The 17,379-nt window shown below is 50.7% G+C and overlaps 2 protein-coding genes across 2 annotated transcripts; both read left to right on the top strand.

Annotated features, from left to right (window-relative positions):
- The first annotated feature begins 645 nt into the window (after positions 1-645).
- LOC125947108 (solute carrier family 22 member 12-like) lies at positions 646-3,330 on the top strand. Its single transcript, XM_049671462.1, has 2 exons — positions 646-709; positions 2,567-3,330. Exons 1-2 carry the CDS (start codon positions 646-648, stop codon positions 3,328-3,330), a joined length of 828 nt encoding a protein of 275 aa, XP_049527419.1.
- A 4,666-nt stretch (positions 3,331-7,996) lies between these two features.
- On the top strand, positions 7,997-17,092 carry LOC119458832 (solute carrier family 22 member 12). The gene is made up of 5 exons (XM_049671461.1): positions 7,997-8,418; positions 9,170-9,554; positions 11,027-11,332; positions 14,974-15,271; positions 16,356-17,092. Exons 1-5 carry the CDS (start codon positions 7,997-7,999, stop codon positions 17,090-17,092), a joined length of 2,148 nt encoding a protein of 715 aa, XP_049527418.1.
- Positions 17,093-17,379: the final 287 nt, after the last annotated feature.

Genomic DNA, 17,379 nt, shown 5'->3' with positions numbered 1-17,379 from the left:
AGCAAGGTCGCTGCAAACGTCACTGTTAAAAAACAGTGTGCTGCATGTCATCTTATGCTGCTTTTGTTGTGGTTTGTGTGCGCATCCAAAGTTGTAAATAATCATTTGTAAAATACGCATGCATTCCAGGAAAGGGGCACGCCCAGGGAAACCTAAATGTAATTGTAATATTGTACCTGGAAGCAGAATAGACGAGAAACTATCCACCAGGTACATTTACGAGCGTTTAAGCGCTGGCCAAGATTGCAGCCAGCCCACATGAAACAAGACAAGTCGGCGTCTTCAGTTCACGTAGTGTTTCCTCCAATCACACCGCGATTGGATCCGATTGGGTAGACTGAAGTTTAATGTTATAGATACAAAAGTGATAGAACTTTGGCAAACAGCGATGCCACGCCGCGTTCGAAAGTTATTAGAATGATTAACCAGGTAACTATGTTCGACATCTCCTGTCGAGCAGTGACCCAAATTCATGTATTACCACCTAAATATTCAAGAAATTTCGTGATATCTCACTGACGTAATCGATGCCGCACTTGGGGGTAAATAAAAGGCTCAAGCTTTCGCTTCGATTTCTCCTTTAAATCGAATCATTTCCAACAAAACAAGTGTCGAATGAAACTCACTAATTTTGGACGTTCGGAGATGACGGCAGTACCATTACATAAACTATTGGCAGATGCCAGGGCCAAGCCCGTTGCCTGGGCCGGCAAGGCTATACTGACTAGCCTACATCTGCGATTACGGCAACCTATAGCTGTTACGACTATATATAGTTAGCTAACCCTGGTTAGACAGCAGCCACTCATTCTGCGTACAGGCGAATAAGAACTCGACTGTGATAGCCGCGTCGCATAACTGACTCTGTACAGTCGTCTTGAAGATATTCTTGCTGAGCTAGTTGCTGTCATTACATTGACGTAATAGCCCTTCCTCTCTCTCAGTTATGTTCTACGCCGGAAAAGAGCATGAACGTTAATATAATAGCTCCGCCATCTCTTCGGCCATTTTTCCCGGTTCACACATGCTAGCTATTGACCCTTTTCGCGGCGATCCCGTGGGCGCTGCCATGTTTGATCACGTGGTCACGCGTCCATTGCTTGCCTCAAGCTGCCTCCGCTGCCTCCTTGTTCACAATGGAAGTGTATGACGCCAGCGCGGCTTAGAAAACCTCTGTTTTCGGAGATATCGTAGACAGTGACTAGGTGGACGACACGAAGCTTTGATCACATGCTTCAGAGAACATGAAAAAAGCGTTTTCGGAGCTGATTTAAGCTACGTCCAAACGGCGCAAGCAGCGTATATGGTGCTTGTTCTAAAAGCGGGGCTAAACATGTATTCCAAGCTATCCAAACATTCTGCTCATGAATTCAGTCGGGTTTAGTGTGTTTTGCTCTTTGTTCTTCATTCGGCAAACATTTTGAAGCAGTGGCTTGTCAGTTTCTTACTGAGTGAAGCTCATCGGTGCGGCCACTATCTGATTATTTTCTGCATAATCTCTCACGGTTGTGCTCAGTTCCGATAGATTTGTTCTTGTTGCGCACAAGGCTTGAAACGTAGCTGTTTTGTACATTGTAATACCTTGTGTAGCAAATATATATTACAGTTAGTAACTCGCTTACTCTTGCGGATCGTCACGAAACATTCAGCTTCGACCATTCGTGCGCCATCGGTGTAGTCCGTCATTTATTGTGCGTATATAGTGCGCATATATTCAAGTGTGCGCACATTCACTTATTCTTGATACGTCGGCGATAGAGTGGGCGTAAGTTTTCCTGCCATTCAGGACAGATGTGTATAGATAACCTGCGCGAAACTTGCTATGACAGAAAGCGGCGCTACTCCCTTTGTCATTGTTTAACGAATGGTACTCACTCTTGCCGACGTTCTGGGGATGAAGCCCTTTCTTTGAAGGTTAGCGATACAAGGCTGGCGGATGAGCAAATTTCTGTATCCTCGAGGAAAGCCGTACATCACGAAGTGCCGGTAACACGTTCGGACAGTTGCAGCAGCGGTCCGCGAACTTGGCCACACAGATTCATTCTATTCCTTAAAATGCCAGTCACTATTTTTGCAGCCAACTACTGCACACGTCTTCAATCCACATGATTCAATCTAGCATGATTGGAGCACAGTGTGTTAGCGAAAACTCAGTTGCATTTCCGACAGCTGATCGCACAGAAGCAAGGTAGAAGCGGTAATGGTCTCGTATTCGTGCGCGGTCACTGAGGAGAGGTATGGCGCGCCGCCGTGAGCGCCATCTCGTTTCTCTAAAACAAACTGCTCCGCGAAAAGGGTCAATAGACAGCTTACCTTTTCACCGTGCTGGGTCACGAACATGGCGCCTACGATGACGTCAGTGCAAGCCATCTATATATTCCCAGCCGCGCACGCACTTGGTAGCAGCTTCGGGAGAAAGCACTAAAGCTGGATGAGCTGGTAGTGCAGTAGGGATCTCCTAGAGAACAATATCTGATCGATTCTCTTCGTCGCCTCAGAAAATGCGCACGCAGTCACGTATATATACGTAACGACCTCGAAAAAACACGTGCGCGCGCGCCCGCAGAGGTCCGCGCCTCGTACCTGCTGTTCAACCAGACCCTGCGCCAGCGATCGGCCGTCATCCTCGGCTGCTGGTTCCTGGTGTTCGGCACGTTCTCGCACCTTACCACGGCCCGCGTGATGCGCACGAGCGAAGCGGCACGGACCGTGCTCGTGCTCCTGCGGCTGCCCTGCGTCGTGGCGGACGTCTACGTCCTCAAGCACGCTGGCCGGCGTCTGTCTCTCGCCACCAGCATGTTGGCCCTGTCCCTCATAGTCGCTGCCCTGTCCGCCGTCCACATCTTCGGCGTCAACGACAAGCTCGCTGCCGTCCTCGTCGTCTCGGGGCTCCTCGCCTTCCACCTGTCCGCCATCACCGTGTTCGCCTTCTCCGCGGAGCTCTACCCGACCGTGATTCGAGGAACGGCGCTGGGCTGCTGCTACATGAGCGGCCGGCTCGGTGCACTCGTGGCGCCATTCGTCAACGAGATCCGGTCGCCGCCGCTCAGGGGCGCTGCATACGCCGTCTCCGCCGCCATGTTGCTGCTGTTGAGCACGATGGCGTTCGCGCTGCCGGAGACGAGGCAGCTGCCGCCGTCGAACACAGTGCAGGGCATGATGGCGATGGAAGACAAGTGGCTGCTTTACTCCCCGCTGCGCGTGGCCCGAAGCGGAGGCAAGCGCCGGCGCTCCAGAACGGCCTCGCTGGAACGCGCTCAGGCGCGATCACGCAGTTCTTCCTCCGTGCGGCAGCTAAGTGGAGGCTACAAGCCGGCCACTTTCCAATGATGTGCTCGGAAAACATTCTGCGTCAATGGCCCAAAACTAGTTTTGTGTTCTTTTTCAGATTGTATTGATTTCTATTTACATTCATAAGACATTATTGACCAGCTTGGACAAATCGCGAGTTGTGACACTAAAGGTTATTGAATATTGAATGACTGAACGCGAATCGTATGACGAGGTAACGAGGAGCGTTCGCCTCTAGCTGTAACAGAACAAGTCGACGAGAGTCGTTTGTCGATCAGTGCCGTTCTGATACGATGACTTCCGGGCGAGTTGCAATCGCTGGGTCACGGTATAGCCGCTGTCGGAGCCAAAACTCTGGCAAACCGACTGATTAGGACTTGTGAAACAGCGGTAAGGTAACGCTGTTGAACGCCGTCGACAAGGCATCGACCGTCAAGAATTTTCTTTCTTTCTTTCTTTCTTTCTTTCTCTCTTTCTTTCTTTCTTGCGATAGCAATTATATGGACACTCAAAAGCAGATTTCTGCCGTCGGCGTCGCCGTCGCCGTGAGGTTCCGTATGACGTCATTTGGAGAATAAATCGTCGCCGCGCGCCGAACGCTGTATGTGCGAGTGAAAGGGCGCGAGGGGCGCGTCTTTCACGGGGAGTGAACGCACGGCGGAGAACAAACGCGCGTTCTGCGCTGTGCTCGCTTAAGGGCTGCAGAAGTAGGCGTCTCTGTTCTCCTTCACAATCACCATGTATGTAGAGCAAACGCGCCTTCTTCCGACGAGCGAGAGGCCGTGGGGGAGGGGGAGGGAAGGGAGGCGACGTTTAGCTGCGGCACGCAGTGCCTATTTATATCAGAGGCTCCGGCAACAGTCACCAACGCCGCACACATTTTGAGCGAACGCGGGCAAAACGCCGATCGCGTCGACAACAGTTGTGCGTGTTGCCGATGCTGCTGCATGTCCAAGTTTATACAGCTGATAAAGCTAATATCATTACTTCGTATAGCTCTCTACAAGTTTGCTATCGCAATTGATGCTTCGCCTTTCAGGTGAAACTGCGACAACTTTTCTTTCTTTCTTTCTTTCTTTCTTTCTTTCTTTCTTTCTTTCTTTCTTTCTTTCTTTCTTTCTTTCTTTCTTTCTTTCTTTCTTTCTTTCACGGTATAGCCGCTGTCGAAGCCAAAACTCTGGCAAACCGACTGATCAGGACTTGGGAAACAGCGGTAAGGTAACGCTGTTGAACGCCGTCGACAAGGCATCGACCGTCAAGAATTTTCTTTCTTTCTTTCTTTCTTTCTTTCTTTCTTTCTTTCTTTCTTTCTTTCTTTCTTACTCTTGGTGTCTTCTTACTCTTGGTTTCTTACTCTTGGTTTCTTACTCTTGGTGGCAAGTGTCTTCTTTCTTTCTTTCTTTCTTTCTTTCTTTCTTTCTTTCTTTCTTTCTTTCTTTCTTTCTTCGCATCCATTGCGAAATCAAGCAATGGCGGGGGATAAGGTAAAAGCTGCAATGAGGCAGCCTGAGGTTCCTCAGCCCCCGTGTTACATGGTGGAAGTGAGTCGCTTTCTTTTGCCTGTAATTTCTGAATATCGCTCAGCGAAGTGAGTTTGAAATTGTTCTTCGCTGGCAAGTAAATTGGCCGCATTAAAAGTCGACCAATCCTGTCATGTGTGCTTTAGAACTCGTGACCCCATCACCTCGTAATGACCTGTACGAATTGGAAGACTGGCAGCAATCGTAGCCAGATGGCAGCCACACGCCGTTTCCCGTCTAGACGCACACCGCTATAGTTGTATAGTCGTAGTCAGCTAAAACGAGCAGAAGTCAAAGCCAAGAGTTAGCTCACAGCGGGGCCAACAAGAGACTGCAAGAGACGCAAATGCGCAGAACACTCGTGCTTCCTCATGACACAAACCAGGGGACCTTGGCCACGCCTCCACCAACGGCGCGCGCTGGTTGTCTGTTTTAGCAAAATTGGATGAGCTGATTGGCTGGTTGAGCACGACGTCATCCAATTTTGCTCAACGAGCCAACCGGCGCGCGCCTTACGGCGATATTGTCGCCGAGGCGATACTGTCGCCGAAGTGGATCGTTTCAGAATTAGTCCCCAGATGTCTGCGTTCTGAGAATGCGCTGTGCGAACACGCAAATCGTCATTAAGTGATTCTACCTGCAGGATTTTTTTATTGCGATAGCAATTATAAGGACACCCCAAGCGGATTTCTGTCGTCATTGTCGCCGTGAGGGTCCGTATAAATTCCAAGGGCGATAAAATCGTCTCCGCGCGTGGTATGCTGTATGTGCGAGTGAAAGCACGGCGTAGAGCAAACACGACTTCTTCCGTCGCCTGAAAGGCCATGGGGGGGATGGGAGGGGGGCGAGGCTGTGCTGCGGCACCAACTGCGTATTTTGCGACCGGGCGCAAGGGGAACTGGAAACTAAATCTGGCACGCGAAAGGAGGAAAGCAGGAAGGCAGCGCGGGAATGAGGGGGTGCGCGCCTTCTACTCTGCCAGCAACTTCGTACTTGTACCTTGCGCGGCTGCGGGCGGTCGCCCACACCGGATCTTGAAAGCGATCTGCGCACGGCTCCTACTTTTGTATGCGCTGTGCTGTCACCGCTCAGTTTTCGTTAAAGCGATAGACCGCACGAACCTTCGCTCGCTGCTGCCGCAACGCTTGCTCACGCCAGCGTTGTGATAGCCGTTGTGCGCGGTCATCGGGCGTGATCTATTCATGTTTGCTTGTGCGCGCTGAGATCATGCTTGTTAATTCAGTTAGTAAGCGAATGTGTCCAAGCTTATACAGCCTATAAAACTACTATCCTTACTCCGTATAGCTCTCTAGTAATTTGCTGTCGCAATTGATGCTTCGCCTTTCGGGCGAAACTGCGACTTTTTGCACTTCGTTAAATAAGCTCTCTATTTCACGTGGTTCGCGAGAGGAGTGACGATTGAAGGCATCAATAATGCTGCAGAAGAAGATATTTTCAGAGGAACATCGTACTTATATACATTATTACAATTTAATCACCTTGCAGGCAATTGATGTTTCGTTATAGTGTTGCAGAAATTGTCTGGCGGGTACGAAGGCTTGCTTGCCACGTCCTAAATTATTTGCAAGTGTCTCTCCAACCTTCATGCTTGTTATGTTTTCAAACGTATTCATTGTGCTTTTAAAAAAACGTATACTTCCGTTCCAGACTGTTCGTCCTCCGCTGAAAATGAGATGGGAAGCATGGTGTTGAGCTGGGGTGGACGGGTGAATGTGAGGGATGTCAGTATGGGGTGAACGTGGACAAGTGAGGGTGACGAAGAAGATAACTGCTTTGCTGTTGCCCTGATCCCGATGGGCTCACCTTCTCTGCTCGAAAACATGGAAAGGTGCAACGACCAGATATCCTGGATACAAATGAGTAAGGGCGGCCATACACACACTGCTTTTATCCAGTTCGAACAAAGTCTGAGGACGATTCTCCACCGGCAATTCTCTCGAGCCCCCTGTTCCGTTACTGTTCAAAAATGGCGCATTCCCACATGGTGCGCAGTCCGGAAGAAATATTCTGCAAGTGTCCACCTAGTGGCCATGTCAGTTTCGTGTGCTGCTCAAGTGCCGATTGGCTGGGGGCGCCTGTCTCCTCCTGACGTGCGCCACAGATCAGCCAATCAGAACTTCAGCAGCAGACGTTAATGGACATGTTCATTAAGTGGACACTTACAGAAAGTCCCTTCCCCTCCCCGCTCAAGGTGTCGCACACTTACTAACATGCGTGGGTCACGGCACACAAATTGCAATAGCCGCAGGTAAACGGCGAACGGGTAATTGCCAATTGTTGTTCTTGTGGTCTCAGCTAGAACATGGCTCACACGCAGAGAGGGGATCGACAACACAGAAGGGGAAGAAAACTGCACACATCGTAAGTGGCGTTATGTTCTCCACTAATCGTTTTTGTAACTTTTCCCTGTGCATTGGCATCTTTTAAAAAATTTTTTTCACTCGATAATAGCGCTGTAGCCTACAGCGAAGTGAAATGGAGCTGTAGGAAACACTTACTATCGAGATAGAGAGAAAGAGAGAAAGACAGGGAGGTTAGACATACTATCAAATTCTCCACTTTATCTCCCGGCTAAATATCTAATCTAGATAGGAAGCGAGAAGAAGGAAATGTAGGGAGGTTAACAAGTGGGACGTCCAGTCGCCTATCCAGCACGGGGCAAAGGAGATGAGGGATGTTATAGTGAGAAACTCTACGAGATGAGGCATTGAAGAATCTAAAAAAAAATGAAAGTATCAATCAAACAGGAAACACCAGGTAACAAAATGAGAGGGAATGTGCCTTCTGCATGCATAACAGACGGCTTCTGTTTTCTCTATTAGTGGTTTTAACTATAAACCGCGACCGTATATAATTTCGCCGACCTTTCTTCAGTGAAGAAGCAGACGAAACCATCACGAGGTGGCAGGCGCACGCGGAATCACGCGGCGAGAAGCAGCCTCTGAACGCAGCGTTTAGGTCGCATTTCGGCATCGCTCCTTTGCAACGTCTCGAGCCAAGGCACGGGACGCCCTCCGGCAGTCGCGCACAACCCTTCGCGCCATAGGTGGCCAGTACGAACTCTCGACCTCTGCAACGCAAACCGCCTTACCGCCTTCACGCAGCCGAAGACAGCTCGGCCTCCCCCGGTTTCGCCCCATAAGGGTTAGCGGGCGACCGCAAAGATGGCCGGAGCCGAACACAAGCAGCCCGCCACCGTCAGTGAGCCGTTTACCGCTCTGACGTCCTTGCTGTCGCCGCACGACGGTCAGCGGGAGGCCGTCCAGGCGGCTGCCGGCGCTGAAGAGTGCACGGCGATTCAGATTGCTCCCTTCGTCCTGCCCACGTCCGATCCGACGTCCCCGCTGTCGCCACCGGACGGCCAGCAGGACGCTGGCCACAGCACCACCGTCGTAGCCGCTACGACCGCAGCAACGGCCACAGCCACGACGGCAGCGCCCTCGTCGCCGCGGGACCACGTCCTCATCTGCGGCCACGGCCGGTTCCAGGCGATCGTGCTGGTCTGCACCACGCTGGCCTTCTTCACGACCATCGTGCACGCGCTCGCCTCCGCCAACCTGGCAAGGCCCTTGGACCACTGGTGCAGGTGTGGTGCACCTGTAGACTGTTTTTTAGCAACACTTTTTTTTTTAGCAGCACCTTGCCGCGTTTGCTCTTATCTGCGATACCGTCTTCTTGTCGGTTTACTGTAGGTCCATAATTTTTCTTTTCCATTACTCTTTAAGCGTTTTTTATCTTCTCGATACTTTTTCTTGTCATCCTTGCAATTTTCGGCCCCATAGGTTTATGCTAGAGTGCACTGATTGTGCATACATCAGTAACCGGTACGAAACGCGTTCGCAACTAAGCGTAGAGCCATTATGCGTGGTGTGTTGAACAATGCCGATGTTTGTATAGTCATGTATGGGTGGGGGGGGGGGGGGGGGCTGCAAAGTGGTTTTGTCCTGTCACGTGGAACTGACGTTCATAACGTCAGTTCCCTCAGTGAGTGAGCATGCTGTCTACTGGCATGCTGTCCCTATCCTATAGCATGTATAACAAAATGAAGACCGTAATTCAATACTTGCGGGGTGATTGAGCGGGTGAAATAAAGGTAACAAATGAAGTTGAAAGCAATCCTAAAGCTCCCAAGCAACTTCCAAGGAGACGCCACAGTCGATAGCTCCTTACTAATTGCTGTTGCCTGGGGTATTCCGTCTCCATGGAAGCGCGGCCGCCGGAGCCGGGATCTGAACCCCCAACGTCATGATCAGCAGCACAACACTATAGCCACTGAGCCTACTATAGCCACTGCCCTCTCAGCCTGAACTTCGGCTGTATGCTGGCTGTACTCTAAGGACGCATCTTCGAACTCCTCTCAACGGGAACAGGCCTCCAGCCAAGTACTCGTACATGAACTCGGAGGCGTGGAGGAACATCAGCATTCCGATCATCCGGGAAGACGACGGCGGTGAGAGCCGAAGCCGGTGCCAGCGCTTCGAGCCCCCGCTGCCGGACGCCGAGACGTCGGCCGAATCCCCGGACAACCGGACCGCGGTGCCCTGCGACGCCGGCTGGCAGTACGAGTCCGGGGCAAGCTCGGGCAAACCCCGCCACGGCATTTTCTTCGGCGACTCGCGCGCCCACTCCATCGTGGACGAATGGGACCTGGTGTGCGGCCGCGGCTGGATCGTGTCGGCGCTCGCGGCGGCGTACATGGCCGGAGGTGTGGTCGGCGCTCCGGTGCGTTCAGCCAATCGCTGTTCTTCGTGGTATAGTTTGAAGTTTACTTTGTCTCTGTTACAGAAACGGGAGCAAGAGCAAAAAAGGCTGCTTAATAGGTGATGTCAGAAACGTGGCGTCTATATATATGACCTGCTTTCGGCTCTCGCGTCACTTCCGGAACATGCAGTCAGCAAAAGCATAGCCTTCGAGGTCTGATTCTTTTGTGCAGATAGATCCACCGATGGGGCGTGGATTGGGCACTACCTATAGGCCTGATAAATGATCCTGCCTCCTGTTTGTGTTCAGGCATATAACATGCTTTGGAATCGCGTCGAGGTAACAGAATAAAAGAGCGCAACGCAAAAGTAAGCGTAATGCTGTATGCAAAAAAAAAAAAAAAAAAAAAAAAAAACTACAAGTTAGGTGCGCATGTGAAGAAGCATCACCAAAATAAAATTAAGAGCGTTATAGAGCAACGTTATACGGGTGTCCGGGTGTAAGAGCAACGTTATACAGGGTGTCCCAACTATCATGCACCAAGATTCAAAAATATGCAAATGCCACGTAGCTGGACAGAACCAAGGTAATGTTGTTTGACTTCGCTTGAAGATACTCAGATTGCCTTTTGCAATCCGCCTAAATACATAATTAGTCTTAATTAATCAACTTGTCAAATATTATAATTGGATGAAAAGTGTCAATGAGAAAATTTTAGAGCAACTTGAATAACTACCGATACAGCTTTCTGTTGCTTAATACGTGCTACATAAAAGTGTTTTGCCGAGCGTGAAAGAGGCCCGCGAATACACGCAAAATTGCCGGGCGACTGGCCGCTCGAGTCACTTTCTTGAGGCAGTTACTTTCTTTAAAAAACGTCGTTTTATGCATTGAAGCACAAAAGAACTGGAACGCCAATGGATTTCTCCGCAAAGTTCGGGAATTAATATCTTGAAACTAGTGTCATCATGAGAATTCGTTCAAGTGGATCCGCCTTGCGAACTCCACGGCAGCTAGAATTTGTACAATGCAATATGGGTCATAATGTCCGCCAAGTAATGTCCTCCTTTTCGAGTAGAGCTGCTCATGAACAAGAATTGTGCTATCTGCCACAGGTAGCTTCTAAATATTTTTGAAAGTGTTCGCTGAAACACCCGGTATAAACTTACACTCCCTCGGCACCTTTGGCCAAAGTTTTGTGTCGTATGCCCATACATTGCTCACAGTGGTTGCCAAAATAGTATTGATCTGAGCCGTGCCAGGCGGCCACCGTGGCCACTATAAACAAGCGAGCCAACGCCGACCAGAAGGCGCTCAATGGCGGGTGATGTCACGTGCCCAAATATGGCGGCGCTTATGGGTATGGTGCTGTAAAAGGTATATAGAGCGAGAAGCACCAACCGCTGGAAATTAAGTGAAGTATAGATCAAACAAAAGCTTAAATTTAAGATCCGGGCCGAACCTTAAGCCTAATCCGCACCCACCGCCTCCAGGTTGCGGGCATAGCGGCCGACCGCATCGGTCGTCGGCCCGTGCTCTGCATTTGGCTCGTGCTGCTCGTCTTCGCCGGCACCACGCTCGCGTTCGCCCAAAACGTGGCCCTCTTCGCCACGCTCCGGTTCCTGTTGTCGGCGGGCGCCGCCGGAGTGCTGGTGGCGTCGCACTTGATGCTCTTCGAGGTGACCGACACCGAGCACCGCGTCCCGTACTGCGCCATCGCCGTCGCGGGGGCCACGTTCGCCGCGGCCGTGTACAGCGAGCTCGTCTACGTCTTCATCCTCAACTGGCACGATGCGCAGGTATAACTGGCTCGCAGTCTGTATATACTCGGTAATGCAACCGTAAGAATTCGGTGCAAGAATTCGCCCACAAATCCGCACTCCGTAGACCCGACCTGTGTGCGCGTCTGTATATACAACAAAGCACAGTTCCCAAAGGAGACTCGCCAATAGCGAAGAAAGTTCGCCTCCACCGTAGTATACCGTCGCCGAAATGAGAGAACATAACTGACTGGCGCATCTGTACAAATTGTCAAGGTGTGTTTGGTGCAATACACTGTCAGACAGTGTATTTGCTGTCGCATTCTTACGTTGACGCCGAATATACAGTTCGGAGCTAAGCGCAAGCTCAGTCGACTTCGTGGAGTGGGGTCAAGCGACCGGTACTCTGTCACAAGGACAAAGGGATCGCTATGGCCTCTTTGCTTTGTCATTACCTCCGTTGTACGTCCTTGTTTAACTCCCCTATGGAGCGTTTTCGTACCCTCGCCCCCCCCCCTCCTGAGACAGACAGGGACGAAGTGACGGGGACGGGAATTTCACTTCTCTTCTGTCGTCGTAATAGGGAGGCCGCGTTTACGGGGGTATGAGCCATTGCTTAAGGGGGTATGACCCATTGCTTAAGGGGGTATGAGCCATTGCTTAAGGGGGTATGAGCCATTGCTTAAGGGGGTATGAGCCATTGCTTAAGGGAATATGAGCCATTGCTTAAGGGGGTATGAGCCATTCATTGTCTTACGGGACAGACCAATTTAATTCTGAAGCAATTTAATTTTGACGAATCGCAAGCGGCAATGCGAGAACGGCGGACTGAGCGGGCATGCCGTCAGTGACGTCGTTCTCTCCGTCGTAGCGTAACGTGTGTGTAACCGCATTAAGAAACACAAAGCCGTAACCATTGAGAAATACATTAATGAACCTTCGGGATTAACTCGGTGATAAATACCGGGCCACACGTTTTAGCTTCGCTGGTTATCTGTATACAGAGTTCTTGGGCGGCGATTTTTCTATTCTCATCGTTTATAGGCATCTGCCAAGTGTCACACGAAGTGATTACTTTTTGAAATGCGGCGTTTAACATTATTGATCATTAGAGATTTTTACCTCAAAATAAATAAAACAGTCATCTGCATACATTTTTATGTCGACAATGTCATTTATAAACAAAAAAGAAAGAAGAGGTCCAAGCACAGTTCTCTGGGGAACGCCAGATTCTACGGAAACTTTTTCAGAGCATTCATCTTAAAATGACACAAATTGCTGCCGGTTGTTGAGGTAAGCTAAGATCAAATGAGTTAACTGCGAGTTTTTAAGCATGTTCTCTAGTTTCAAAATTATTTTTTTTGTGTGTGTGACACCTTATTGAATGCTTTCGAAAAATCTATATAGATAGCATCTGCCTGGATACTATTGTTAATTGCCAATGCAAATTCATGAACAGTCTCTACTAATTGTTTACATACAAGTCGAATAGCATTTTCTGAATCCGTGTTGACACTCAGAATTAAAAAAAATTCTGAAATATAATTGTTAATTACATGCTCGAGTAATTTACAAACCGTTGAAGTTAGTGATATTTATTTATTGCATCTTTACCTTTTTTATAACGGTTTTACTCGGGCTGTCCTCCAGTCAGTCGGCACTTGTCCTTCATTCAACGATTTGGAAAACAGAATGTGCAAGTATTTAGAAATACATTCAGTATATTTTTTGAGGAAGGTAATGGGTATTTCATCAGCCCCACCGGATTCCTTATATCATGTTTCAAAAGAATATTATAGATTCCCTGCTCGCTTACGACAATGTCAGGTATCGGTGGTAATGTTGACACAAAATTTGGCAACTTACCATCGTCGTTAGTAAAAATGTCGCAGTTTCGCCCGAAAGGCGAACCATCAATTGCGATAGCAAATTAGTAGAGAACTATACGGAGTAGGGATAGCAGTTTTATCGGCTGCATAAAGTTGGACACATTCGCTTACTACTTGAATTAACAAGCGTGGTGTCAGCGCGCACAAGCACACATGAGTAGATCACACTCGATGACCGCAGACAACCAGTGTCAAAACGCTGGCGTGAGCAAGTACGGGGGCAGTGAGCTAATGTTCATGCGGTCTATCGCTTCAATGAAAACTGAGCGGCGAAACCACAGCGCATACAAAGGTCAGAGCCGTCTGGAGATCGCTTTCAAGATACGGTGCGCGCGACAGCCCCCACTATCACCAGTTCCCCTTGCGCCCGGTTGCAAGATACGCATTGGTACCGCAGCACAGCGTCGCTCCCCATCCCTCCCTCCCGTACCCCCACGGCCTTTCGCGCGTTTGCTCGCCGCCGTGCGTTCGCTCTCTGTGAAAGCGCGCGTCCCCCGCACGCTTTCACTCGCACAAACGGCGCGCGGCGACAATTTTATCGCCCTTGGACTTGATACGGAACCTCACGGCGGCGACGACGACGATGGCGACGCCGACGGCAGAAATCCGCTTGAATTGTCCACATAATTGCTATCACAATAAAAAGAAGACAGAACCTACCCGAAAAAGTTGTCGCAGTTTCACCTGAAAGGCGAAGCATCAATTGCGATAGCAAATTTGTAGAGAGGTATACGGAGTAATGATATTAGCTTTATCAGCTGTATAAACTTGGACATGCAGCAGCACCGGCAACACGCAGAACTGTTGTCGACGCCGTCAGCGTTTTGCCCGCGTTCGCTCAAAATGCGTGCGGCGTTGGTGACTGTTGCCGGAGCCTCTGATATAAATAGGCATTTGGTGCCGCAGCTAAACGTCGCCTCCCTTCCCTCACCCTCCCCCACGGCCTCTCGCGCGTCGGAAGAAGGCGCGTTTGCTCTACATATATGGTGATTGTAAAGGAGGAAAGAGACGCCTACTTCTGCAGCCCTTAAGCGAGCAGGGCGCAGAACGCGCGTTTGTTCTCCGCCGTGCGTTCACTCCCCGTGAAAGAGCGCGTCCCTCGCGCCCTTTCACTCGCACATACAGCGTTCGGCGCGCGGCGCTGAGCCGTGCTCCCTCAAGGGCTGCAGAAGATAGCGCCAACCTTTCCCTTTCCCTCAAGAACCACTTACCACCGGCGACGATTTCATCTTCATTGACGTCATACGGAACCTCACGGCGACGGCGACGCCGACGGCAGAAATCTGCTTTTGAGTGTCCATATAATTGCTATCGCAATAAAAAAGGACTGAAATTGTCTATTAAACGCATTCCCTATCCTTGTGCCATTGGAAACCTTATTATATTTATATAATAAAAGTGTCTACATTGGTTGAAGTTGGGGATATTGTTCGCCAAAATTTCTGTGGTGAACTTGTAATAAAACTAGGCAATGAAATTCCGAGATATTTATCTTTGTCACTTGCTACTTCAGTTCTAAATAGAAAGGACAAATCAGAATGTTTTTTATTTGCTCTATGCCCGTGACTCGCCCACCAAACGGTGTTTTTTCTTTAACCTTTTTAACTTTCTCTGCATTTGTATAGTAGATCGGCTTACCCAAACATTCACGCGATTCTTTTTCTTATGCACCGGTGGCACAAATCGATCAATGTATTCACATTCCCATTGTTTACCCAGTTAATGCACCAGTTATCACAAGCAGAAGGAGGTCTATACACTTTCATTCTGTAGCGTTCTTATTGGGTTTAGGAGGACCTGTCCGCGTACTTCGCGGTCGCGACCTCTACGCAGGTGGCCTACATGGTACCAACGTGCGGCCTGGTCGTCGCGGTGTATCTGGTGGAGGAGTCCCCCTGCTGGCTCCTAGCCCTCTCTGAGCTGCGCTACGCCGAGAACGTGCTCGCGCGGGCAGCGGGCGTCAACGCAGTCGAGCCGCAGCTGTTCAAGCGCCGCATGTCGGCTCTCAGAGTCGAGCTGAAGCGGAAGCACGAGCAACCGGGGACGCAGCAGGAACCGGACGGTGCCCACGCCATCGTCTCGGACCACGGTGATTATTGCGACAAATTTGCCATTTACACGCTTAAACCGGCGGCTAGCAGCTCCTGCGAGGCCCCTATGAGAGAGACATGTGAGCTATTGGATAATGTCGGTGATAGAAGACAGGGATATATAGCTAGCTCCTGTGGGGATGTATGGATGTGAAACCGCTGGCTTGCACGTGCTAAGGTAAGCCTTTAGAGACAACCGAGAAAAACTTCGCGGTTCCGTCCGAAAGGCAAAGCATCGATTGCGATAGCAAATTATTAGCTATACGAAGTAAGGATAGTAGTCTTATTATCGGCAATATAAACTTGGCAAACATTCTATTACTAACTAAATTGACATAGTGCAGCGCGCACACGAAGACATGAACACATCCCACTCGATGAACGCGGACACTCGCTGTCAAAACGCTGGCGTGAGCAAGAGCAGCAGCAGCAGCGAGCGAATTGCCCTTCGTGCTGCTTCTCGTTTCAACATGAACTAAACGGCGAGAGCACAACACACCGACGTCATCAGTCCTCGGCACGCCTAACGCTGAACCCACTGCAGACCACATTTACGATGTATGTCCAGTGCGACCGCGTTCAGCCGCGTCATACGCAGCCAACGCCGAACACAGCCATCACCCACTGTTGCCTTGCGCGCGAAGGAAGACGGCATGCATTTTCACCGCCTTCCTCCCTTGCCTGCGCGAGATCGAGCCACCATCCTTTTCGGCTCACCCTCGCACGCTTTCACTCGCACCCACAGCATACGGCGCGCGGCCGCGATATTATCGCACTTGGACTTTACCCGGAACATCACGGCGACGCCGATGGTTGAGCTACGCCTGGCGTGTCCATACAATTGATATCGCACTAAAAACAGCCAACGACATCCACATAACAGTACCCGACGATAGGTGACCGATAGCTAATGAAGCGGCGGACAAAAAAGCACGAATATTTAAGTGAGAACCGGTTATGACGTCTAAAAGAGCCAATGTATACTGACGTAATACAATCGAGCGCATGCCTGCTATTACCTGGTGACATTTCGGCATCCTCCTTGGATACACCGATGCCACAGTAGCGGTAAACGTTGCGCAGAGGCACGCCTATCGGACCTGCTGTCCAACCAGACCCTGCGCCAGCGGTCGGCCGTCATCTTCGGCTGCTGGTTCCTGGTGTTCGGCACCTTCTCGCACCTCAGCACGAGTCACGTGATGCGCACGAACGAAGTAGCGCGCGCCACCCTGGTTATCTTGCGGATGCCCTGCGTCGTGGCGGACGTCTACGTCCTCAAGCGCGTCGGCCGGCGCCTGTCCCTCGCTGCCAGCATTCTGACCCTGTCCCTCGCGATCGGCGCCCTGTCTGCCGCCCACGTCTTCGACCAGCTGGCCGCCGTCCTCGTCGTCGCGGGGCTCCTCGTCTTCGACCTGTCCGCCATCACCGTGTTCGTCTTCTCCACGGAGCTCTACCCGACCGTGATCCGAGGGGCGGCGCTGGGCTTCTGCTACATGAGCGGTCGGCTCGGTGCCTTTGTGGCGCCATTCGTCAACGAGATCCGGTCGCCGCCGTTCAGGAGCGCTGCGTACGCCGTCTCGGCCGCCATGTTGCTCCTGTTGGGCACGATGGCGTTCGCGCTGCCGGAGACGAGGCAGCTGCCGCCGTCGAACACGGTGCAGGGCATGATGGTTGCGGAGGACAAGTGGCAGCTCTACTCGCCGCTTCGCGTGGCCCGAAGCGGAGCCAAGCGCAGGCGCTCCAAGACGACGTTGCCGGAGAGCCATCAAATGCGACGTCGCAGTTCTTCTTTATCGCGACAGCAAGCTGGAGTGCTTTAGAATCCGGCGGCCAGCAGCTCATAGTGCGCGAGGAACTTGCGGCAAGGGGCTGCTTCTTTATTTTATTGTTTTTTCTCCTCATCGTGTGTCACGCTTTACTTTTGCGCTTAAAGTCAACGCGCTGTTCCTGTGACGTTTGTTGACTATTCCTCGTTGAAAGTGCCTGCAGTTAAAGCGGAACATCTCGCTTAACCGCTTTGCAAATTGCTAATTACATTAGCGAAGCTCTGAGAACGACTAACGTGTTTTGTATGACGCGTCCCGAAGAGGACATTATCGCATGCGCG

Source organism: Dermacentor silvarum, chromosome 7 (assembly GCF_013339745.2).
Source record: "Dermacentor silvarum isolate Dsil-2018 chromosome 7, BIME_Dsil_1.4, whole genome shotgun sequence".
NCBI classification, from domain to species: Eukaryota; Metazoa; Arthropoda; class Arachnida; order Ixodida; family Ixodidae; genus Dermacentor; species Dermacentor silvarum.
Note: the sequence above shows the minus strand (reverse complement) of the source record. Positions and strands in the feature narration are given on the sequence as shown.

What these genes read in the sequence shown, in the direction of transcription:
- LOC125947108 (XM_049671462.1), top strand. Translation starts at nt 646, where the DNA reads ATGACGGCAGTACCATTACATAAACTATTGGCAGATGCCAGGGCCAAG. An exon ending in CAAGCCCGTTGCCTGGGCCG is followed by an intron (nt 710 to 2,566) that starts GCAAGGCTATAC and finishes GCGCGCCCGCAG; the next exon opens with AGGTCCGCGCCTCGTACCTG.
- LOC119458832 (XM_049671461.1), top strand. Translation starts at nt 7,997, where the DNA reads ATGGCCGGAGCCGAACACAAGCAGCCCGCCACCGTCAGTGAGCCGTTT. An exon ending in CCCTTGGACCACTGGTGCAG is followed by an intron (nt 8,419 to 9,169) that starts GTGTGGTGCACC and finishes CTGTACTCTAAG; the next exon opens with GACGCATCTTCGAACTCCTC. An exon ending in TCAACTGGCACGATGCGCAG is followed by an intron (nt 11,333 to 14,973) that starts GTATAACTGGCT and finishes TATTGGGTTTAG; the next exon opens with GAGGACCTGTCCGCGTACTT.